General features: G+C 38.0%; 1 protein-coding gene across 6 annotated transcripts in view; it reads right to left on the bottom strand.

Annotated features, from left to right (window-relative positions):
- Positions 1–26,582, bottom strand: part of LOC538674 (protocadherin-11 X-linked) — an 801,970-nt gene that overhangs the window by 693,958 nt on the left and 81,430 nt on the right. For all 6 annotated transcript variants that reach the window (XM_059883735.1, XM_059883736.1, XM_059883737.1 and 3 more), the window contains exon 3: positions 641–3,124. In XM_059883735.1, coding sequence (XP_059739718.1) covers positions 641–3,124 — 2,484 coding nt within the window. The remainder of the gene's footprint in view (positions 1–640; positions 3,125–26,582) is intronic.

Raw genomic sequence — 26,582 nt, 5'->3', positions numbered from 1 at the left:
CTAGGAAGCATGGTGAGTGGGGAGGATATCTTGATGCTATTCGACTATCTTGGGTAGACAGATTTTACCAACTGAAGCTGGCAGTCTCAGTACCATTAAGATTTGCTTATCAAATTCCAAAAGGTATTATTGTGATATATGCAGCCCGGGCTGTTCTCGTCCTCATGCACACAACTGTACTGAGGACAGTGTCATGACCTCCAAAAATTTTGGAGTTTTTCCAGTATATTGGAGAAGGAAATGGCAACCCACTCCAGTACCCTTGCCTGGAAAATCCCATGGACTGAGAAACCTGGTAGGCTACAGTCCATGGGGTCACAAAGAGTCGGACACGACTGAGTGACTTCACTTCACTTCACTTCACTTCTTCTCTAACAGGAAGTGTCATAGTGCCATCTACAGACAACACTGCCTCTATTATAATCATCATTTCTCACCCAATTTTCCTATAATTAGGAGTCATTTTCTTTTGATTTTCCATTAAACTTAAATGAATCCATGTACCTATTTGGATAATTCTGAAAAATATGATCGTTTTGATCCCCCATTGAGTCAGTAGATTCTGTAAAGCCCTACTTCAACTGAAAATAATTTTGAAAAATAAAGTTAGAAAGGTTAGTGAGAAACTTTAATTACCTACCAGTCTGGTGTGTACAGACACAGGGGTCTTGATATTTGTCACTGGATAGCTGCACTCAGAAATGCTGTAGGGATCAGAACTGCTGGAGGAACACTTGGAGATGGAATCACAGCCCACAAAGGTGTTATCAAGAGGCAGTTCCTGGATGATGTGGTGCTTTAAATTTAGGGGAGTTTCTGGCTGGATCTGGAAAGCAGGCTGTGGAGAGGCAGATTTGTAGTGTTGGGCCAAATCAGGGCTGTCAGGCTTGAAAGTAGTAGGTGTAGTGCCCCAGTTGTACTTGACCATAGTTTGCTCTTCCAGTTCAACGGGAAGGTCTAGTGTGACGGTGTTTCTATCATTGTCAGCATCGTCTGCCTTAGCTTCTTCAATAGTGACAAAGTTAAGCAGTAAGTTCTTAGGGGTATGCTTCTTCTTTTTCTTCATCATCATCATCTGCCTGTTTTCAGGGTTTGGAGTAACCCATTCAGAATTCTGCTTGTTTTTCTGAGCAGCCTTAAGGTGTGGTGATTGGCGGCATCTTACTACAGCAGTGATGAAAATAACAAGAATGACAGTTATGGTGCCAGCAACAATGGCAACCATGATTTTGACATAGTCACTTGATGGTGAGGATGTATGAGTTGTCTCAACATTTTGGGTCACTGGTATTTCAATGTTTTTGCGCACCAATTCATAAATTAGTGTAGCATTGGTCATCGACTCATTAACAAATAGATTAACATTTATGACACTGAAGAGAGAATCAGGTTGCCCTAAATCCTTGGCTTTGACTATCAGTTTGTGTAAACCAAGATCTGCAAGGACACATTTCTCCTTCAGTGTAATGTTGCCTGTTGTTTGGTCAATCATAAACAGACCTTTTGTGTTTCCTCCTAAAATGCTGTAACGAAGCTCTGCATTCATGCCAGTGTCATTGTCAATAGCAACTACCGTGAAGACCACTGTGCCTGGATTAGCAGATGGTGAAACCAATTCAAAAGAGTAGTTGGAAGGAGGGACAACAAAAACTGGTTTATTGTCATTGACATCGACCACATTTATAGTGACTTTGGCAGTTGAAGAATGTGATACCCTACCACCATCCTCAGCCTTTACATTGAAAGTGTAAGATTCTTGTTTTTCTCTATCAAATGAAATATTTGGTTGGATGACACCACTCTGTGGATCAATTGTGAAGTCATCATTTGCATCTAAAATGGAGAGAGTTACTGCAGAATTTTCTCCATAATCAGGATCAGTTACAGTAATTAGTCCTACTGTGCCATGTCTTGGAAGGTTTTCTGGGACATAGAAGTTGTACTCATTGTGAGTGAAAACTGGACTATTGTCATTCTGATCAAGAATGGTCACTAAGACTGTGGCATTGGTTATTAAAGATGGCATCCCATTATCTTTTGCCAGAACTGTGAATGAGTATTTTTCCTGTTTTTCTCTATCCAATTTCTTCACTGCAGTCAGAATGCCTGTACGATGATCCAGGTTGAATTCAGATGGAGCATCAATGCCTAGCAGGTAATGTATCTCAGCATTACGCCCAGTGTCTGCATCTGTTGCACTTATTTTTGTCAACTGGGTACCAGGAGAGTTATTCTCAGGAACAGAAAGACTTATGAAAGGCTGAGTGAAAACTGGAGCATTGTCGTTTTCATCTTTTAATTTGATGAGGAGCATGGATGATTGATTCAAAGGAGGTTTGCCAGCATCTGAGGCCAGTAATTTAATTGCATATTCTCTTGTGGACTCATAGTCAAGATATGCAGCAGTCTCTAGGAGGAATTGATTACTGAACACTGGCCTTAATCTGAAAGGGACTTCATGATCTGTAAAGCATGTCACCCTACCGTTATGGTCAGCATCCTTATCTGTCACAGTTATGAGAGCAATTTTGGTGTTGAGAGGAGCATTTTCTGAAAGAACCACAGTGCCATTGATTGGATTAATGATGTATCTTATGTCAATCAATGGGACATTATCATTGACATCAGTAACATTTACTAGCACCATTGCTCTTGCTGGCATCAATCCACCATCACTTGCCAAAACCAGTAACTTGTGGTTTGGAGATTCCTCCCTATCCAGTGGTTCTTTTACTGTGATAAGTCCAGTGGTAGAGTTGAGGTGAAATAACCTCTTGGCCACGCTGGAGACAAGACTGCTGAAATAGAAATGAATCCTGGCATTTTCACCTATATCAGCATCTGTGGCATGGAGCTGTGTTACTGAAGAACCTACAGGAGCATTTTCTGGTATACTGACTTCAATCTCATCCTCCTTAAAAACTGGATGGTTGTCATTTGTATCAGCAACACTGACTTGCAAAATAGCAGTACTGGATCTTTGAGGAAAGCCACCATCTTCAACCTTTACTTTCATTACATATGTATCTTTCTCTTCCCTATCTAACTCCTTTTGAACTATTAGTTGTGGCATCTTTTCTCCTTCTGGGGTTTCAATGATATCAAGCCCAAAAATATTTTGACCCTGAAAAACAAAGAATTAAACATTTTAGCTTATGTTATTATTTAATGAGACTGGTTTTCAATTACTTGAAGCCACATGACATAGGATCAACTCAGAAATAAATGCCAGAGACTTAGGTTCTAAGTCCCAAATTTGTCTATAATAGTGTCAACACAAACAAGGTGCTTAACATCTCCAAACATTTGTGAAATTTGAATTGTTCTAGAAGATGTTCTCAGGTTACAGCATTTTACAGTGATAAGTGTAACTAATTTTTTGAATTACTAAAGATTTCAAAAAGAAGAATAATGTAGAATTTAAAAAGAATTATCACCATTTCACATGGAAAATGAAATTATAAGTGAATTAACCATGGTTACTTCAAATGAATTAAAATATCTTACTGTAGATTTCAGCTGTTTAGGGCACTTTTCACTACCGAAAGTAACAATTAAGTATAAAATAACCAACACAAAAGTGCATATACAACGTCTAACAAATACAGCTAAAACCTTTGGCAAAGGGAGTAAATATGCAAACTCTGATAAGAATAAAACTTTGTGTAAAGAATACAAAATTTCCCTTTTTTTCCCCCTATACAAAAAGGTGTTAAAATGAATTTTCGGGAATTCCCTGGTGATCCAGTGGTTATGACATGGCACTTTTACTACTAGGGCCCAGGTTCAATTCATGGTCAGGGAACTAAGATGCTGCAAATACGGGGTGGCCAAAAAAAAAAAAAAAAAAGCATCTTAGAGATTAACAGCACAATGTTATTTTAAATTCTTTTTGTTTTTTTTTTTTGTTTTGTTGTTGTTGTTGTTTTTTAATTAGCGGACACAATAGACTGAACCTACAGTCAACAAAAACAAAACCAGGAGCTGACTGTGGCTCAGATCATGAACTCCTTATTGCCAAATTCAGACATAAATTGAAGAAAGTAAAGAAAACCCTAGACCATTCAGGTATGACCTAAATCAAATCCCTTATGATTATACAGTGGAAGTGAGAAATAGGTTTAAGGGCCTAGATCTGATAGATGGAGTCCCTGATGAACTATGGAATGAAGTTTGTGACATTGTACATGAGACAGGGATCAAGACCATCCCCATGGAAAAGAAATGCAAAAAAGCAAAATGGCTGTCTGGAGAGCCTGACAAATAGCTGTGAAAAGAAGAGAAGTGAAAAGCAAAGGAGAAAAGGAAAGATATAAGCATCTGAATGCAGAATTCCAAAGAATAGCAAGAAGAGATAAGGAAGCCTTCCTCAGTGAACAGTGCAAAGAAATAGAGGAAAACAACAGAATGGGAAAGACTAGAGATCTCTTCAAGTAAATGAGAGATACCAAGGGAACATTTCATGCAAAGATGGGCTCGATAAAGGGCAGAAATGGTACGGACCTAACAGAAGCAGAAGATATTAAGAAGAGGTGGTAAGAATACACAGAAGATGGTGTGATCACTGACCTAGAGCCAGACATCCTAGAATGTGAAGTCAAGTGGGCCTTAGAAAGCATCACTAAGAACAAAGCTAGTGGAGATGATGGAATTCCAGTTGAGCTATTTCAAATCCTGAAGGCTGATGCTGTGAAAGTGCTGCACTCAATATGCCAGCAAATTTGGAAAGCTCAACAGTGGCCACAGGACTGGAAAAGGTCAGTTTTCATTCCAATCCCAAAGAAAGGCAATGCCAAAGAATGCTCAAACTACCACACAATTGCACTCATCTCACATGCTAGTAAAGTAATGCTCAAAATTCTCCAAGCCAGGCTTCAGAAATATGTGAACTGTGAACTTCCTGATGTTCAAGCTGGTTTTTAAAAAGGCAGAGGAACCAGAGATCAAACTGCCAACATCCGCTGGATCATGGAAAAAGCAAGAGAGTTCCAGAAAAACATCTATTTCTGCTTTATTGACTATGCCAAAGCCTTTGACTATGTGGATCACAAGAAACTGTGGAAAATTCTGAAAGAGATGGGAATACCAGACCACCTGATCTGCCTTTTGAGAAATTTGTATGCAGGTCAGGAAGCAACAGTTAGAACTGGACATGGAAAAACAGACTGGTTCCAAATAGGAAAAGGACTATGTCCTTGCTGTATATTGTCACCCTGCATATTTAACTTATATGCAGAGTAGATCATGAGAGACGCTGACTGGAAGAAACACAAGCTGGAATCAAGATTGCCGGGAGAAATATCAATAACCTCAGATATGCAGATGACACCACCCTTATGGCAGAAAGTGAAGAGGAACTAAAAAGCCTCTTGATGAAAGTGAAAGTGGAGAGTGAAAAAGTTGGCTTAAAGCTCAGCATTCAGAAAATGAAGATCTTGGCATCTGGTCCCATCATTTCATGGGAAATAGATGGGGAAACAGTGGAAACAGTGTCAGACTTTAATTTTTTGGGCTCCAAAATCACTGCAGATGGTGACTGCAGCCATGATATTAAAAAATGCTTACTCCTTTGAAGGAAAGTTATGACCAACCTAGATAGCATATTAAAAAGCAGAGAGGCATTACTTTGCCAACAAAGGTCCATCTAATCAAGGCTATGGTTTTTCAGTGGTCATGTATGGATGTGAGAGTTGGACTATAAAGAAAGCTGAGCACTGAAGAACTGATGCTTTTGAACTGTGGTGTTGGAAAAGACTCTTGAGAGTCCCTTAGATTGCAAGAGATCCAACCAGTCCATCTTAAAGGAGATCAGTCCTGGGTGTTAATTGGAAGGACTGATGTTGAAGCTGTAACTCCAATACTTCAGCCACCTCATGCGAAGAGTTGACTCATTGGAAAAGACCCTGACTCTAGGAGGGATTGAAGGCAGGAGAAGGGGACAACAGAGGATGAGATGCCTGGATGGCATCACAGACTCGATGGACATGAGTTTGGGTGGACTCCGGGAATTGGTGATGGGCAGGGAGGCCTGGTGTGCTGTGTTACATGGGGTCGCAAGGAGTCGGACACAAAGGAGTGACTGAAGTGAACTGAACTGAATAGAACTATGACATTCATAGCATATCGTTCTTTGGTGTTAATGTAAGTCCCAAGAAAAGTAAGTCCTTCCATTGACTTATTTTTTCCCTCCATTTCATCATATTTCAACACTAGGAACAGTTTACTCTTTTCTTTCTTATGAAAGAGTAGGTACTCATGAAGGTCACTGAAAATGACAGCGTCTTGATACTACCTCTGTCTTTTTATTTTAATTGTAGTATAATTGCTTTAAAGTGCTGTGTTAAGTTTCTGCTGTAGTGAATCAGCCATATCCCATCCCTCATGGACTTCCCTCCTACCTGCCTTTTTCACTCACCTAGGTCATCACAGCACTAAGCTGGGCTTCCTATGCTTTATAGCAGGTTCCCACTATTTCACACATGATAGTGTATATATGTCAATCTTAATCTTCCAGTTCATCCCACCCTCTCCTTCCCCCTTTGTTTACGTGTCCATTCTCTATGTCTGCCTCTCTGTTCTTGCCTTGGAAATAAGTTTATCTGTACCATTTTTTTTTTCTAGATTCCACATATATGCATTAATATATCATATTTGTTTTTCTCTTTTTAAAAAAAAAATTATTTTTTTTATTACACTGGGTTTTAATTGCTCTGCGTGGGCTTTTTTTAGTTGTGGAGAGCAGGGACTACTCTCTTGTTTGAAGCATGGCACAGGATCAGTAGTTGTGGTCCATGGGCTTAGTAGCTTCATAGCATGTGGGATCTTCCCAGACTAGGGATCAAACCAGTGTCTCCAGAATTGGCAGGCGGATTCTTATTCACTGTACTACCAAGTAAGTCCTATTTTTATCTTTCTGACTTACTTCACTCAATGTCTGTCTTAAAGTGTATTTTTCTCTTACTTCAGAATGTGTGTGTGTGTGTGTGTGTGTGTGACATAAGATAGATCTATATCTTTGCTTTTTTGTGGTCATGTGTCACTATCACTATTCTGTGTCCTCCAACTAAAAGAACAATCAAACTATGTGACTATATTATTTGGAATAAGCATTTGGGTTGAAATGTTTTAAAGTGTTCACTTAAATTCATAATGTTATAGACTGGCACAAAGGAGATTTAATTGAAGATACCAGGGTGATTATATACATGAGAACAGATGGGAACTGAAAGAAATTCATTCATCAGGTTTCCACTTTTTTCAGTAACTTAATTTTGAAAAGCCAGATTTTGACTTTTAGGAAAAAAAAAAAAAGGAAAGTCTTAAACAAATGACTAAATATGAGACATATATAAATGAAGCAGAGAACAAAATCTGATTCAGTCTACCAACATCCTAGGAGGAAACCAACATTTTTTATGAGTATGTATAATAACTCAACATTATCTTTCTTACTTGTTCCATTGCCTGCTAGCTCACTCTCTTTCTCTGCAATTTCTAACACTTGCAAAATCTAAGCATGCCTCATAATATTAAAAAAAAAAAAAAGCTCTTTAATACTAGCAAATGTTTAGAATAAAAATTGGACTTGATCCCAGACATTTTAATGTTTTACATTTTATTTGAAAATATTGTCTTTTAAGGACTATATTTTCAAGCATGTGATTTTAATCACTAACTGTTTTTAATTGAAAACACGTGCAAAACAAATGAAATGTCACTCCTAATTGTTGATAGTCAGCTCTTTTTAGCAGCTGCTTCCCTTGTGCTCAAGTTAGATGAGCTGGTTTCATAAGAAAACAAGAATACAGTATATTGAATCCTTCAATCTCAGTACTAGAAGGAACTTAAGATATCATCTAGCCTTCCTTCTTCTCCTTTTACAAAAAGGACAATGAGATTCAGCGAGGTTGGGTGATTTGCTCATGATCACACAGTTAGTTTATTGTAGAGGCATATTTGAGCACCAAGTCTCTTGACTTTGAGTTCAACAGTTTCAACTATAGTTGCCTCTTAAAAGGGATGCCTTACTGATGTTGGCAAGAATTCTTCTACTATGGAGAGTTCTCAGGTGTGAGATAATCAGCAGGTAATCATCACCAAAAAGAATAAAACAAAAAAAAAAACTGTTACTTGATCCCCATTGTGCCATTGACAGAAAGATTTCTATATGATATTTCACTAATAGATACTTTTGAAAACCTAGCTGATTGTTATTAATATCAGAATGATAAAATTCAAGATGCTTCTGACCCATTGTCAGAGAAAACTTTAGGTAAAGACAGTATGTAAGATAAGGTAAATCTGGGGGTCAAGGGGAAAATACTGTTAGAAAATCTAAGATCTTATGAAGACATTTTATCTTTTAAGTCTCAGAGCTTCTAGAGTGATTATAACTCTGATTGGTTCTATACTCTCTGAATTGTGGAAAGTTCTCAACCAATTTCTGTTGGATTTAATCCTCAAAGCTCAGAAATCTCCTTTATTCCAAAAAATGATTTCAGTTTCTATATCATATGGGAAGGTCATTTCTTCTCTGTATCAGGGTGTTGGAATATTGATTAACTGGATGCCATGATAAATATGGCGGCAGATTTTTTTGAGAAAAGTTAAATAAATGACAAAGTTATCCTTGGATTACATTCTCTTGAAAATGAATAATCACTGCAAGAATATGTCAAATCCTTTGCTCTTTAGGGAATGGAGTTTCAAATGGGCAGTGACTAATAATAGATGGCTCATTCTAATCAAGGCAATGCTGAATAATTGGAAGTCATTAATGCTAATACTATCATGGGTGAACAGACATATCCTGTGGATGATGATGATGAGTGTATAGTATTCTTAGTCACCAAAACATTGTTCACATTTGTTAATGAAAATACTAGATTTCTCAGTGATCTAGTTTTTAATAGGTAGGTTGTAGCCCAACAGTCAGAGGCATATCATCATGGAGGTAGGGGGAGGGTTTGTTGGAATATGGATGGACAGCAAACCTGGGTCTTTTATCCCCTGCACATTTCACAGATTAAAAGAGTCTTTTTAGTAGTGGAGGTGAAAGTGAAAGTCATTCAGTCGTGTCTGATTCTTTGAGACCCCATGGACTATACAGTCCATGGAATTCTCCAGGCCAGAATACTGAGTGGGTAGCCTTTCCCTTCCCCAGTGGATCCCACATTGCAGGCAGATATTTTACCAGCTGAGCCACCAGGGAAGCCGAAGAATCCTGGAGTGGGTAGCCTATCCCTTCTCCAGGGGATCTTACTGATCCAGTAATTGAACAGTGGTCTCCTGCATTGCAGGTGGATTCTTTACCAACTGAGCTACAAGGGAAGGATTGGCAATTTTAGACTTGGCTTTCTACAGTTCAGACTTTAACTCAAATGTGTATTCTTTGTGGGTTAAGACTGGGCAAGGAATAGAGGACATGAGATAGCTTTGAAACGCCTCTGGAATAAGAGCTAATTATAAGCAGAAAAAAAATTAGGACAGACAATATTAAATCATGCCCAGATAAAAGTATCTTATCCACTGAATCATAGAAAGCTCCAGGTAAGGCCATTTACAGTCCGAGTTATTTTCATAATCCAAGGCTTACCAAGCCAGTACTGACCCTTTGGGCTCTATCTTGAGACATTGAAACACTGAGACATTAAGATGTTACCTCTGACCTATGCTTTCCTGTTTTAATTTAAGGGGAAGAGGAACTCATTTCCATTTACCTAAATGTCTTCCTGATTCTATTTTAGAAGGAAGTACCATGTCCTCTGAGATCATTTCCAATTCTTCATTATTGCCCATGTCTTTAGCAAAATGGAAACATGAAGCCCAAATCTCTTTGATGTTAAGTATTTTGTCAGTAGTATGCTTTTTTAATATCATAAAATAAATAATAATCACTGGGACTTCCCTGGTGGCTCAGATAGTCAAGAATCTGCCTGCAGTGCAGGAGACCAGGGAATCGATCCCTTGGTTGGGAAGATCCCCTGGAGAATGGAATAGCTACCCAACCCAGTATTATTGTCCAGAGAATTCCATGGACAGAGGATCATGGTAGGCTACAGTCCATGGAGTTACAAAGAGTTGGACATGACTAAGCACACACACATATATATGTCAAAGTGATCATCATTAGAAAATTCATCATTTTCATCATGAACAGTATGGTCATCATTGCCATTATATTCATTACATTCATTATCATCATGATTCTTGCAGTAATTTTCCTCCTCTGAAGGCACTACCTCTTCTGCATAACTGGCACACCAGTTCCATAAGTCAAGACAGGTATCTTCTACAAAACACAAGGAACCAACACAGTCAAAATAAAATTTTAATATCTATTCACTTTGAAAATTAAACACATAAGCTACTGCTATCTAAATGAATTATCAGCATCAGTTCAGTTCAGTTCAGTTCAGTCGCTCAGTAGTGTCCGACTCTCTGTGACCCATGAACTGCAGCAGGCCAGGCCTCCCTGTCCATCACAAACTCCCAGAATTCACTCAAACTCATGTCCATTGAGTCAGTGATGCCATCCATTCATCTCATCCTCTGCTGTCCCCTTCTCCTCCTGCCCACAATCCCTCCCAGCATCAGAGTCTTTTCCAATGAGTCAATTCTTCGCATGAGGTGGCCAAAGTACTGGAGTTTCAGCTTTAGCATCATTCCTTCCAAAGAACACCCAGGGCTGATCTCCTTCAGAATGGCCTGTTTCGATCTCCTTGCAGTCCAAGGGACTCTCAAGAGTCTTCTCCAACACCACAGTTCAAAAGCACCAATTCTTCGGCGCTCAGCTTTCTTCACAGTCCAATTCTCACATCCATACATGACTACTGGAAAAACCATAGCCTTGACTAGACGAACCTTTGTTGGCAAAGTAATGTCTCTGCTTTTCAATATGCTATCTAGGTTGGTCATAACTTTCTTAACAAGGAGTAAGCATCTTTTAATTTCATGGCTACAACCACCATCTGCAGTGATTTTGGAGCCCAAAAAAATAAAGTCTGACACTGTTTCCCCATCTATTTGCCATGAAGTGATGAGACCAGATGCCATGATCTTAGTTTTCCTAATGTTGAGCTTTAAGCCAACTTTTTCACTCTCCTCTTTCACTTTCATCAAGGGCAGTCCTAAGATGGCAGAGGAATAGGATGGGTAGACCACTTTCTCCCCCACAAATTCATCAAAAGATCATTTGAATGCTGAGCAAATTCCACAAAATAACTTCTGAACGCTGGCAGAAAACACCAAGCACCCAGAATGGGAGCCTATTTTCTTCAAAAGGAGGTAGGACAAAATATAAAAGATAAAAAGAGAGACAAAAGTGTTAGGGATGGAGACCCGTCCCAGGGAGGGAGTCGTAAAAGAGGAGAAGTTTCCAAACACCAGGAAACCCTGTCACCGGCGGGTCTGTGGGGAGTTTTGGAATCTCAGAAGCCAACATAACCAGGAGGGAAAATATATAAATAAATAAATAAATAAAACCCACAGATTATGTGCCTAAAGGCAACTCCCAGCAGAAAAGTAGCCCAGACACTCGCATTTGCCACCAGCAAGTGTGGGCTGAACTGGGAGGCGCAGGATGCATTGCTTAGGGTAGGGAACGGGCCTGAATACCCTGGGGAAAATCTGAGGGATCTAACGTGAGATATCAACCCAAACTGTGGGATAGCCAGAGAGGGGGGTGGGGGGAGGGGGAAACAAGAGAGAGAGCTTTCCCGCGAAAAGCTCTAACCTAAGGCACTGCCAGCCTGTTCACAGAACAAAGGACTGAGCAAATACCAGAGGAGAGCAAGCAGGCTGCAGACTGGCCCATCCCCCACCAGAGGCAGCTGGAAAGGGGCAATCTTGGCCCCAGAGATGGCATCCTCTACCAAATTGAGAGCAGGCTGCCAGTTGCTAAGAGTCTTCCTGGGATCCTGGACAGTTGCCATCCCCCAGGAGGGTCATAGCCAGAGACCAGCTCCCCAGAGGAAATATATGGCACACCTGAGACAGCGCTTCTGCTGTGCACCCAGGAAACCAAACTGCTGGGGCAGGGGAGGTGATAAAACGCACCACCCCACCTAGGAGTGCACTCGCCAAGCACCTGGTTGCCAGAGTTGCTCAGGTCTGGGAAGGGCACAAAACGCAGGCCCAACCGAATCTGTGCCTTTGTGGAGTACCTGAGAACCTGAACATGAGTGACTTAGACTGGAAAGGGAATGCAACCCAGGACCCACTTTAGACAATTGACCTGCAGAGCAACCTGGAGCCTGAGTGTACACTGGGAAAGCACACATGCCATGAGCAGGGGCAAACCCAGTGAGGCTGAAACACTGCAAGCACTCCCTACACATGCCAGTGATTTGTTTGCAGTGTTCCTCCCTCCCCACACCACAACTGAACAAGTGAGCCTAAATAAGTGACCACTTTCGCCTCCTTGTGTCAGGGCAGAAATTAGACACTGAAAAGACTAGCAAACAGAAGAAGCCAAAATAAACAGAGGGAACAGCTTTGGAAGTGACAGATGCAACAGATTAAAACCCTGTAGTTAGCATTGACTACATCGGAAGAGGCCTATAGACCTTGAGAAGTATAAGCTGAAACAAGGAACTATCTGAAACTGAACTGACCCCACACTGCCTGCAACAGCTCCAGAAAATTTTCTAGATATATTTTTACTTTTATCATTTTTAAATTTTTAGTCCTTTATTACTCCTTTAATTTTCATTTTATAACTTACTATTACCTTGCAAAAAATAGACCCTATTTTAAAGCAAATTTCATATATATATTTTTTTTTTTAATAATTTGTGGGATTTTGTTTTTTTTTTTGTTTTTTTTTTTTTTAAGATTGTATTTTTGAGAGTGTAACCCCTACTCTAGATTTTTAATCTTTCCTTTTTGGTATTTGTTATCAATACTGTACCTTTAAGAATCCAATCGTCATTACCCAGTTTCACTTAAGAGTGTGATTACTGGCTTGATTGCCCTCTCCTCCTTTTAACTCTCCTTTTTCTCCCCTAAGTCATCGCTATTTCCTCCCTCCCCCTTCTCTACTCTACCCAACTCTTTGAATCTGTTAGGGTATTCCAGGCTGTGGAGAACACTTAGGGAACAGTTACAAGCTAGATCTGTCTCTCTCCTTTTGACCCACCACCTCTCCTCCTGGTCACCTCTGTCTCCTTCCTCCCTCTTCTCTATGTAACTCCGTGGGCCTCCCTGGGTTTTCCAGGCTGTGGAGAGCACATAAGCATTTGATTACTGGCTAGATTGCTCTCGTCACTTTTGATTCCCCCTCTTCTTCTCCTGGTCACCACTATTTCCCTCCTCCCTCTTCTCTTCTCCATGTAACTAAGTGAACCTTTCTGGGTGTCCCTCACTGTGGAGAATCTTTTCTCCATTAACCTAGATGTTTTATCATTGGTCCTGTATGGATGGAGAAGTCTTGAGGCTACTGTAAGAATAAGACTGAAAGCCAGAAGCAGGAGGCTTAAATCCAAAACCTGAGAACACCAGAGAAGGCTTGACTCCAGGGAATATTAATTGATAAGAGTTCATCCAAAAGCCTCCATACCTACACTGAAACCAAGCTCCACCCGAGTCAACAAATTCCAGAGCAAGACATACCACATAAATTCTCTAGCAACTCAGGAACATAGCCTTGAGCTATAATATTCAGGCTGCCCAAAGTCACACCAAACCCAAAGACATCTCAAAACGCACTACTGTACACTTCATTGCACTCCAGAGAGAAGAAATCCAGCTCCACCCACGAGAACACTGACACGAGCTTCCCTAACCAGTAAACCTTGACAAGCCACTCGTCGAACCCCACCCACAGGGAGAAACATACACAATAAAGAAGAACTACAAATTGTCAGAAGGCAGAAAGGCCACCCCATACACAGCAATCTAAACAAGATGAAAAGGCAGATAAATACATGGCAGGTAAAGGAATCTGATAAATGCTCACCAAACCAAACAAAAGAGGAGGAGATAGAGAGTCTGCTTGAAAAAGAATTCAGAATGATAGTAAAAATGATCCAAAATCTTGAAAACAAAATGGAGTTACAGACAAACAGCCTGGAGACAAGGATTGAGAAGATGCAAGAAATGTTTAACAAGGACCTAGAAGAAATTAAAAAAAAAAAAAGTCAATCAATAATGAATAATGCAATAAATGAGATCAAAAAGACTCTGGAGGGAACCAACAGTAGAATAACTGAAGCAGAAGATAGGATAAGTGAGGTGGAAGATAGAATATTGGAAATAAATGAAGCAGAGAGGGGGAAAAAAAGAATTAAAAGAAATGAGGACAACGCCAGAGACCTCTGGGACAATGTCAAATGTCCCAACATTTGAATCATAAAAGACCATGAGAAAATACTTGGGGAGATAATAGTTGAAAACTTTCCTAAAATGGAGAAGGAAATAGTCACCCAATTCTAAGAAACCCAGAGAGCCCCAAACAGGATAAACCCAAGGCAAAACAGTCCAAGACACATATTAATCAAATTAACAAAGATCCAACACAATGAACAAATATTAAAAGCAGCAAGAGAAAAACAACAAGTAACAAACAAGGGGATTCCCATAAGGATAACAGCTGATCTTTCAATAGAAACTCTTCAGGCCAGAACAGTATGCAGGACATACTTAAAGTGATGAAAGAGGAAAATGTACAACCCAGATTACTGTACCCAGCAAGGATCTCATTCAAATATGAAGGAAAAATCAAAAGCTTTACAGACAAGCAAAAGCTTAGATAATTCAGCACCACCAAACCACCTCTTCAGCAAATGCTAAAGGATCTTCTATAGAGAGGAAATACAGAAAGGGTGTATAAACTCAAACCCCAAAGAACAAAGTAAATGGCAACAGGATCATACTTATCAATAATTACCTTAAATGTAAATGGGTTGAATGCCCCAACCAAAAGACATAGACTGGCTGAACGGTTAAAAAAACAAGACTCCTATATATGCTGTCTATAAAAGACCTACCTCAAAACAAGGGACACATACTGACTGAAAGTGAAGGGCTGGAAAAAGATATTTCACGCAAATGGAGACCAAAAAAACAAAAAACAGGAGTTGCAATACTCACATCAGATACAATAGACTTTGAAATAAAGGCCATGAAAAGAGACAAAGAAGGACACTAAATAATGATCAAATGATTAATTCAAGAAGAAGATATAACAATTATAAATATATATGTACTCAACATAGGAGCACCGCAATATGTAAGGCAAATGCTAACAAGAATGAAAGGGGAAATTAACAGTAATACAGTGGTAGTGGGAGACTTAAATACCCTACTCACACCTATGGATAGATTAACTAAATAGAAAATTAGCAAGGAAATACAAACTTTAAATGCTACAGTGGACCAGTTAGACCTAATCGATATCTTTAGGACATTTCAATGCAAAACAAGGAATTTCACCTTTTTCTCAAGTGAACATGGAACCTTCTCCAGGATAGATCACACCCTGGGCCATAAATCTAGTATTGGTAAGTTTTTAAAAATTAAAATCATTTAAAGCATCTTTTCTGCACACAATGTGGTAAGATTAGATGTCAATTACAGAAAAAAAAAAAAACTATTAAAAATTCCAACATATAGAGGCTGAACAAGATGCTTCTGAATAATCAACAAATCACAGGAAAAATCAAAAAACAAATCAAAATATGCATAGAAATGAATGAAAACACAACAACCCAAAATCTATAGGATTCAGTAAAAGTCGTGCTATGGGGAATGTTCATAGCAATACAAGCTTACTGAAGAAACAAGAAAAAAGTCAAATAAATAACCTAACTCTATACCTAAAGCAACTAGAAAAGGAAGAAATGAAGAACTACAGGGTTAGTAGAAGGAAAGAAATCATAAAAATTAGGACAGAAAAGAATTGAAAATAAACAAAATAGACCATAGCAAAAATCAACAAAGCTAAAAGTTGGGTCTTTGAGAAGATAAATAAAATTGACAAACTGATCGAGGAGCTAAGATGGCGGAGGAATAGGATGGGGAGACCACTTTCTCCCCTACAAATTCATCAAAAGAACATTTAAACGCCGAGTAAATTCCACAAAACAACTTCTGAATGCCGGCAGAGGACATCAGGCACTCAGAAAAGCAACCCATTGTCTTCGAAAGGAGATTTTTAACTTAGCTTTTTGGTATTTGTTATCAATTTTGTACCTATATTTTCTTTATAATTTTTATGACTTTGTTTTTGTTTGTTTGTTTTTTCTCTTTCTTTTCCTTCTTCCTTTCTTTAACCTTGTATTTTTGAAATTACAAACTGTACTCTAGATTTTTAACTTTGGCTTTTAGGTTTTTTTGTTTTGTTTTGTTTTGTTTTTGTTTTTTTACCAATATTATACCTTTAACAACCCAATCTTCAGTATCCATTTTTTACTTGGGAGCGAGATTACTGGCTTGACTGTTCTCTCTCCCTTTGGACTCTCCTTTTTATCCACCAGGTTGCCTGTGCCTCCTCCCTAACCCCTCTGTACTCTACACAACTTTGTGAATTTCTGTGTGTTCCAGATGGTGGAGAACACTTAGGGAATGGATTACTGGCTAGATCTGTCTCTGTCCTTTTCAATTCCCCCTTTTATCCTCTTGGCCACCTCTGTCTCCTTCCTTCCTCTTCTCTTCTCTGTATAACTCTGTGAACATCTCTGAGCAGTCCAGTTGTGGACTGCATATAAGGAAGTGATTACTGGCTAGCCCACTTTCTCCTCTACTGATTCCACCTCATCTCATTCGGGTCACCTCTAACTCCCTCCTCCCTCTTCTCTTCTCCAAGTAACGCTGTGAACCTCTCTGGGTGACCTTCATGGTGGAGAAACTTTTCATCTTTAACCTAGATGTTTTATTGATGGTGCTGTACAGAAGGAGAAGTTTTGAGACTACTGTAAAAATAAAACCGATAACTGGAAGCAGGAGGCTTAAGTCCAAACCCTGACTCCAGGGAACTCCTGACTCTAGGGAATATTAATTGACAGGAGCTCACCAAACGCCTCCATACCTACACTGAAACCAAGCACTACACAAGGGCCAACAAGTTCCAGGGCAAGATATACCAAGCAAATTCTCCAGCAACACATGAACACAGCCCTGAGCTTCAATACATAGGCTGCCCAAAGTTACTACAAAGCCATAGACATCTCATAACTCACTACTGGACACTTCATTGCACTCCAGAGAGAAGAAATCCAGCTCCACCCACCAGAACACGACACAAGCTTCCCTACCAAGAAACCTTGACAAGCCACCTGTACAAACCCACACACAGTGAGGAAATGCCACAATAAAGAGAACTCCACAAACTGCCAGAATACAGAAAGGACACCCCAAACTCAGTAATATAAACAAGATGAAGAGAAAGAGGAATACCCAGCAGGTAAAGAAACAGGATAAATGCCCACCAGGCCAAACAAAAGAGAAAGAGATAGGGAATCTACCTGATAAAGAATTCTGAATAATGATAGTGAAATTGATCCAAAATCTTGAAATCAAAATGGAATCACAGATAAATAGCCTGGAGACAAGGATTGTGAAGATGCAAGAAAGGTTTAACAAGGACCTAGAAGAAATAAAAAAGAGTCAATATATAATGAATAATGCAATAAATGAGATCAAAAACACTCTGGAGGCAACAAATAGTAGAATAACAGAGGCAGAAGATAGGATTAGTGAAGTAGAAGATAGAATGGTAGAAATAAATGAATCAGAGAGGAAAAAAAAAAAACAAATTAAAAGAAATGAGGACAATCTCAGAGACCTCCAGGACAACATTAAATGCAACAACATTCGAATCATAGGGGTCCCAGAAGAAGAAGACGAAAAGAAAGACCATGAGAAAATACTGGAGGAGATAATAGTTGAAAACTTCCCTAAAATGGGGAAGGAAATAATCACTCAAGTCCAAGAAACCCAGAGAGTTCCAAACAGGATAAACCCAAGGCAAAACACCCCAAGACACATATTAATCAAATTATCAAAGATCAAACACAAAGAACAAATATTAAAAGCAGCAAGAGAAAAACAACAACACACAAGGGAATTCCCATAAGGATAACAGCTGATCTTTCAATAGAAACTCTTCAAGCCAGGAGGGAATGGCAAGACATACTTAAAGTGATGAAAGAAAATAACCTACAGCCCAGATTATTGTACCCAGCAAGGACCACATTCAAATATGAAGGAGAAATCAAAAGCTTTACAGATAAGCAAAAGCTGAGAGAATTCGGCACCACCAAACCAGCTCTCCAACAAATACTAAAGGATCTTCTCTAGACAGGAAACACAAAAAGGGTGTATAAATTTGAACCCAAAACAATAGAGTAAATGGCAACGGGATCATACTTATCAATAATTACCTTAAACGTAAATGGTTTGAATGCCCCAACCAAAAGACAAAGACTGGCTGAATGGATACAAAAACAAGACTCCTGCATATGTTGTCTACAAGAGACCCACCTCAAAACAGGGGACACATACAGACTGAAAGTGAAGGGCTGGGAAAAGATTTTCCATGCAAATAGACACGAAAAGAAAGCAGGAGTAGCAATACTCATATCAGATAAAATAGACTTTAAAACAAAGGCTGTGAAAAGAGACAAAGAAGGTCACTACATAATGATCAAAGGACCAATCCAAGAAGAAGCTATAACAATTATATATGCACCCAACACAGGAGCACTGCAATATGTAAGACAAATGCTAACAAGTATGAAAAGAGAAATTAACAATAACACAATAATAGTGGGCGACTTTAATACCCCACTCACACATATGGAAATATCAACTAAACAGAAATTAACAAGGGAACACAAACTTTAAATGATACAGTAGACCAATTAGACCTAATTCATATCTATAGGTCATTTCATCCCAAAACAATGAATTTCACCTTTTTCTCAAGCGCACACGGAGAATTCTCCAGGATAGATCACATCCTGGACCATAAATCTAGCCTTGGTAAATTCAAAAAAATAGAAATTATTCCAAGCATCTTTTCTGACCACAGTGCAGTAAGATTAGATCTCAATTACAGGAGAAAAACTATTAAAAATTCCAACATATGGAGGCTGAACAACACACTGCTGAATAACCAACAAATCACAGAAGAAATCAAAAAAGAAATAAAATTTGCATAGAAACTAATAAAACTGAAATCACAACAACCCAAAACCTGTGGGACACTGTAAAAGCAGTCCTAAGGGGAAAGTTCATAGCAATAGAGGCATACCTCAAGAAACAAGAAAAAAGTCAAATAAATAACCTAGCTCTACACCTAAAGCAACTAGAAAAGGAAGAAATGAAGAACCCCAGGGTTAGTAGAAGGAAAGAAATCTTAAAAATTAGGGCAGAAATAAATGCAAAAGAAACAAAAGAGACCATAGCAAAAATCAACAAAGCCAAAAGCTGGTTCTTTGAAAGAATAAGTAAAATTGAAAAACCGTTAGCCAGAGTCAAGAAACAAAGGGAGAAAAATCAAATCAATAAAATTAGAAATGAAAATGGAGAGATCACAACAGACAACACAGAAATACAAAGGATCATAAGAGACTACTATCAGCAATTTTATACCAATAAAATAGACAACGTGGAAGAAATGGACAAATTCTTAGAAAAGTACAACTTTCCAAAACTGGACAAGAAAGAAATAGAAAATCTTAACAGAACCATCACAAGCATGGAAATTGAAACTGTAGCCAGAAATCTTCCAGCAAACCAAAGCCCAGGTCCAGATGGCTTCACAGCTGAATTCTACCAAAAATTTAGAGAAGAACTAACACCTATCCTACTCAAACTCCTCCGGAAAATTTCAGAGGAAGGTCAACTTCCAAATTTATTCTATGAGGCTACCATCACCCTAATACCAAAACCTGACAAAGATGCCACAAAAAAATAAAACTACAGGCCAATATCTCTGATGAACATAGATGCAAAAATCCTTAACAAAATTCTAGCAATCAGAGTCCAACAACACATTAAAAAAATCATACACCATGACCAAGTGGGCTTTAACCCAGGGATGCAAGGATTCTTCAATATCTGCACATCAATCAATGTAATACACCACATTAACAAATTGAAAAAGAAAAACCATGTGATTATCTCAATAGATGCCGAGAAAGCCTTTGAAAAAATTCAACGTCCATTTATGATAAAAACTCTCCAGAAAGCAGGAATAGAAGGAACATACCTCAACATGGTAAAAGCTATATATGACAAACCCACAGCAAACATTATCCTCAATGGTGAAAAAATGAAAGCATTTCCTCTAAAGTCAGGAACAAGACAAGGGTGCCCACTTTCACCATTACTATTCAACACAGTTTTGGAAGTTTTGGCCACAGCAATCAGAGCAGAAAAAAAAAAGAAAATAAATAAAAGGAATCCAAATTGGAAAAGAAGAAGTAAAACTCTCACTATTTGCAGATGACATGATCCTCTACAAAGAAAACCCTAAAGACTCCACCAGAAAATTACTAGAACTAATCAATGACTATAGTAAATTTGCAAGATATAAAATCAACACAGAGAAATCCCTTGCATTCCTATACACTAATAATGGGAAAACAGAAAGGGAAATTAAGGAAACAATTCCATTCACCATTGCAACGGAAAGAATAAAATACTTAGGAATATATCTACCTAAAGAAACTAAAGACCTATATATAGAAACTATAAAACACTGGTGAAAGAAATCAAAGAGGACACTAATAGATGGAGAAATATACCTTGTTCATGGATTGGAAGATTCAATATAGTGAAAATGAGTATACTACCCAAAGCAATTTATAGATTCAATGCAATCCCTATCAAGCTGCCAACGGTATTCTTCACAGAGCTAGAACAAATAATTTCACAATTTGTATGGAAATACAAATAACCTCGAATAGCCAAAGCTATCTTGAGAAAGAAGAATGGAACTGGAGGAATCAACCTGCCTGATTTCAGGCTCTACTACAAAGCCACAGTCATCAAGACAGTATGGTACTGGCACAAAGACAGAAATATAGATCAATGTAACAAAATAGAAAGCCCAGAGATAAATCCACGCACATATGGACACCTTATCTTTGACAAAGGAGGCAAGAATATACAATGGATTAAAGACAATCTCTTTAACAAGTGGTGCTGGGAAATCTGGTCAACCACTTGTAAAAGAATGAAACTAGAACACTTTCTAACACCATACACAAAAATAAACTCAAAATGGATTAAAGATCTAAACGTAAGACCAGAAACTATAAAACTCCTAGAGGACAACATAGGCAAAACACTCTCCAACGTACATCACAGCAGGATCCTCTATGACCCACCTCCCAGAATATTGGAAATAAAAGCAAAAATAAACAAATGGGACCTAATTAAACTTAAAAGCTTCTGCACAACAAAGGAAACTATAAGCAAGGTGAAAAGACAGCCTTCAGAATGGGAGAAAATAATAGCAAATGAAGCAACTGACAACGACTAATCTCAAAAATATACAAGCAACTCCTACAGCTCAACTCCAGAAAAATAAATGACCCAATCAAAAAATGGGCCAAAGAACTAAATAGACATTTCTCCAAAGAAGACATACAGATGGCTAACAAACACATGAAAAGATGCTCAACATCACTCATTATCAGAGAAATGCAAATCAAAACCACTATGAGGTACCATTTCCCACCAGTCAGAATGGCTGCAATCCTAAAGTCTACAAGCAATAAATGCTGAAGAGGGTGTGGAGAAAAGGGAACCCTCTTACACTGTTGGTGGGAATGCAAACTAGTACAGCCACTATGGAGAACAGTGTGGAGATTCCTTAGGAATCTGGAAATAGAACTGCCTTACGATCCAGCAATCACACTGCTGAGCATACACACTGAGGAAACCAGAAGGGAAAGAGACACGTGTACCCCAATGTTCATTGCAGCACTGTTTATAATAGCCAGGACATGGAAGCAACCTAGATGTCCATCAGCAGATGAATTGATAAGAAAGCTATCATACAAATACACAATGGAGTATTACTCAGCCATTCAAAAGAATACATTTGAATCTGTTCTAATGAGGTGGATGAAACTGGAGCCTATTATACAGAGTGAAGTAAGCCAGAAAGAAAAACACCAACACAGTATACTAACGTATATATATGGAATTTAGAAAGATGGTAACAATAACCCTGGGTACGAGACAGCAAAAGAGACACTGATGTATAGAACAGTCTTTTGGACTCTGTGGGAGAGGGTGAGGGTGGGAAGATTTGGGAGAATGGCACTGAAACATGTATAATATCATGTATGAAACGAGTCGCCAGTCCAGGTTCGATGCAGGATACTTTATGCTTGGAGCTGGTGCGCTGGGACGACCCAGAGGGATGGTATGGGGAGGGAGGAGGGAGGAGGGTTCAGGATGCGGAACACATGTATACTTGTGGCGGATTCATTTCGATATTTGGCAAAACTAATACAATATTGTAAAGTTTAAAAATAAAATAAAATTTAAAAAAAAACAAGGAAAAAGGAATATTTTATCATAAATGTCCAATATTTTAAGGTTTATGATATCTATAAAGTCCAATCTGAAATTCCCTTTAAAAATCCTCTCAATTCTAAATAAGCACAATTGGCTTTGATCTACCCTCTGAGAACAGGGAACATGCTGCTTCCCATAAAATACTTTCTATATAATAAGAAACCAAAGACAAGGGTGCTGCAACAATGAACTGAACTAAAGAGGGTAGTTTATTAATAACAGGAAAAAAAATTCTAATGAAAATGTGAGATAATCCAATCCCTTGAATAATTCTGGAATTTAAAAATGTTTTCTGTGAACCTTTTTTTTTTTAGTTGAGATAAAGCTGATTTACAATATTGCTATTACAACATTGTTAGTTTCAGCTGTATAGCCTGAGAGACTTGATATACATTTGTTAAAGTGGAAAATTTCTAGGAAATATTTTTTAAATATTTTTAACATAAAATGTAATGGGAAAAGACAAAATTCACCTAAAATTGGTTGTTAACTACAGAATAACAAAGTATTGACTAGAGTTTAGAATGATTAGCTTATATAGAGTTATGATCAATTACATTCATGCACATACTAGCAAGCACAAGAAGCAATGCTAAAAATATGTTTTATTATCTAACTCTAATTTAATGTAATCGCAATTTCTCAGGAATTTGACAACACTGGGATATATATTTTTGAAGTATATTAAAATCCTATTAGTGACTGTTAAACATTTATTAAATAATAGTTTTAACTTCTGAAAAAAGACATTCTTCTCTGATCAAAATCATTTTTTGATCTGGTAAACTGCCCAGAGATAGAAGAGGAACACTTAATTAATGTAAAGTTAAGAAATTAAATAATAAGCAACTTGCATTTTAAAACACCATTGCTCTAAAATTGAATGTATACTATTAAACCATTGAATTATTAAAGTAACTGAACTCTATACCACATCTTGTATTTCAGTTGATTTTTATTATCGAAAAAATTATTTAGAATTGCTATTAACACTATGAACTAGGTATCTGAATCTAATCAATTATTTTTATTGAGGGCTATGATAAAATATTCAAGTTATCTCTAAGAATTAAAAACAAATTTCAAAATAAACATACTTGAAATGTGTTTACTAAATCATTGAATCATTTTGCTTTTCATGAATAAAGTTACATAAAAGAACAATAATACTGATATGCACAATTGACTTTTAAAATAGAATACTGCATCATATCTGGTTCAATGAGTCAGTGCATATAGAACATTTAGGGGGTGAAATTTAAATTTATCTTGAGAAAAATGATTAGCTCAACTAGAATAAGATTATAATTGATTTGTACAATACATATATATATATATATATATATGCATATATATCTTCTGAGGGTGTCTTAAGTGCCCTATCTATTTTTAAAATATACATATTTAAAAAATTTTCAACACTCTTAGTGAAATCCATGCAAATTATGAAGAAAATCCAGGAAAATTATGAAGCATATGATATAAAAATAATTCATTACTTGTGACATGATGGTTTCTAATGTTGGTGAGTGGAGAAACAACAGAGTACAATTTGATACTGCATCCATAGTATCATTTATTCTCAAATCAGTATAATGAAGGAAAATATAAACTGTTCTTTTTTAATATAAATTTATTTTTAATTGGAGGCTTATTAAACTATTTATGAAGAATATGTCCATGCAGACAAAATCACTATTATTCTCTTATGAAAACCACTCTATGCTCTAATCTACAACCTAACTTTTATTTCAAAAAGATTTGCAAGAGAGTCTCTAACTCATCAACTCTTTAGGCTATATTCAAAAGACTTCTAGATAAAAAGATACTCAGGGAAAACTGTGTATAAAAGGAGAAATGGGGTAATATTTAGCATCCTAAAACCTTAAATGTTTAGAACCTTGGACAGAGGCTGAAAGTGAAAGTAACTCAGTGGTGTCCAACTCTTTGCGACCCCATGGGCTGTAGCCTGCCAGGCTCCTCTGGCCATGGAATTCTCCAGGGCAGAATACTGGAGTGGTTAGCCTTTCCCTTCTCCAGGGATCTTCCCAACCCAAGGATCGAACCCAGGTCTCCCACGTTGCAGGCAGATTCTTTACTGTCTGAGCCACCAGGGAAGCACAGAGGCTAATCCTTTTTTAATTTTTGTGAGTCAAAGTTTAGAAGCAAAAGATAGATAGCCCTATATATTTAAATAATGATTAAGAAAATCATATGTTCAAAATAAAAGAATTTTTAATGAAATTACATCTGTTTTCCATGTTATTCTCTTGCCTGTTTAGCTTTAGTGAGTACTACATGAGATGAACAATGCCAGCTCAGAAAATGATTCACCCTATATAAATGAGATGCTTGTGTCTCAGGTGGTAAGAATCCACCTGCAATGTGGGAGACCTGGGTTGGAAACCATGGGTTGGGAAGATCCCCTGGAGAAGGGAAAGGCTACCTGCTGGGCTGGAGGAAGCACAAGCTGGAATCAAGATTGCCAGGAGAAATATCAATACACTCAGATATGCAGATGATACCACCCTTATGGCAGAAAGTGAAGAACTAAAGAGCCTCTTGATGAAAGTGAAAGTGGGGAGTGAAAAAGTTGGCTTAAAGCTCAACATTCAGAAAACGAAGATCATGGCATCCAGTCCCATCACTTCATGGCAAACAGATGGGAAAACAGTAGAAACAGTGGCAGACTTTATTTTTCTGGGCTCCAAAATCACTTCAGATGGTGATTGCAGCCATGAAATTAAAAGATGCTTACTCCTTGGAAGGAAAGTTATGACCAAACTAGACAGCATGTTCAAAAGCAGAGACATTACTTTGCCAAAAAAGGTCCTATCTAGTCAAGGCTATGGTTTTCCATTGGTCATGTATGGATGTGAGTGTTGGACTATAAAGAAAGCTTAGCACTGAAGAGTTGATGCTTTTGAACTGTGGTGTTGAAGACTCTTGAGAATCCTTTGGACTGCAAGGAGATCCAACCAGTCCATCCTAAAGATCAGTCCTGGGTGTTCTTTGGAAGGACTGATGTTGAAGCTGGAACTCCAATACTTTGGCCACCTGATGGGAAGAGCTGACTCATTTGAAAAGACCCTGATGCTGGGAAAGATTGGGGACAGGAGGAGAAGGGGATGACAGAGGATGAGATGGTTGGATGGCATCACTGACTCAATGGACATGAGTTTGGGTGAACTCCTGGAGTTGGTGATGGACAGGGAGACCTGGCGTGCTGCAGTTCATGGGGTCGCAAAGAATTGGACATGACTGAGTGACTGAACTGAACTGAACCAACTCCAGTATTCTGGCCTGGAGAATTCCATGAACTGTATAGTCCATGGGGTCACAAAGAGTTGGATACAACTGAGAGACTTCAACTTCACTTCACTTCAGCATGTCTACTGCCTAAGCAATAATCAAAATAAGCAGTCATCTTTTAAAGCAACTACTGATAACTGCAAATAGGACAGCAAATTCAGTTATCTGTGAAATAGAGATTGCTAAACATGTGGGAAAGCACAGAGTTATGCAGTCCATTATTTGTGGGGAAAAGAACAATGAAAAATCTTTCAATATCACACTAACACAAAATACAAAAGCTGTTGTCAGTGAAAAGAATTGTCAATAACTCATTGTGGCAATGTATTGCAAATATGTGTGAATCAAGTATCACTAACTCATTGGAGCAATCAAGTTTAAGAATGCTTAACAGTTGTAGCAGATGAAACAATTGTCAGTAAACTGTAGCAAAGCATGAAGATACTTTGAAATAACTCTTGAGGTTATGTAAGACAATAGTTCATGTTTACTTACAGCTGAATTTGACTAATACACCAAGCTTTAAAGTGAGGAAAAATAGAAAAATAATTGCTTACTAAATCCCACAGTTGTCTGATAATGTCAGGGAGCTATTCGGTAAAATGCTGCTTTTTACATTAATCAATACCCAAATAAGGTCAGCCACTAATTTGTAGGTTATGCATTTAACAGACAATTACCTCAGATAGGAGTCAATTTTTTTGCCTCAAACCTTTAATAGTCTAGATGATAGA

The sequence above is a fragment of the Bos taurus genome, chromosome X, assembly GCF_002263795.3.
Source record: "Bos taurus isolate L1 Dominette 01449 registration number 42190680 breed Hereford chromosome X, ARS-UCD2.0, whole genome shotgun sequence".
Classification (NCBI taxonomy): domain Eukaryota; kingdom Metazoa; phylum Chordata; class Mammalia; order Artiodactyla; family Bovidae; genus Bos; species Bos taurus.
Note: the sequence above shows the minus strand (reverse complement) of the source record. Positions and strands in the feature narration are given on the sequence as shown.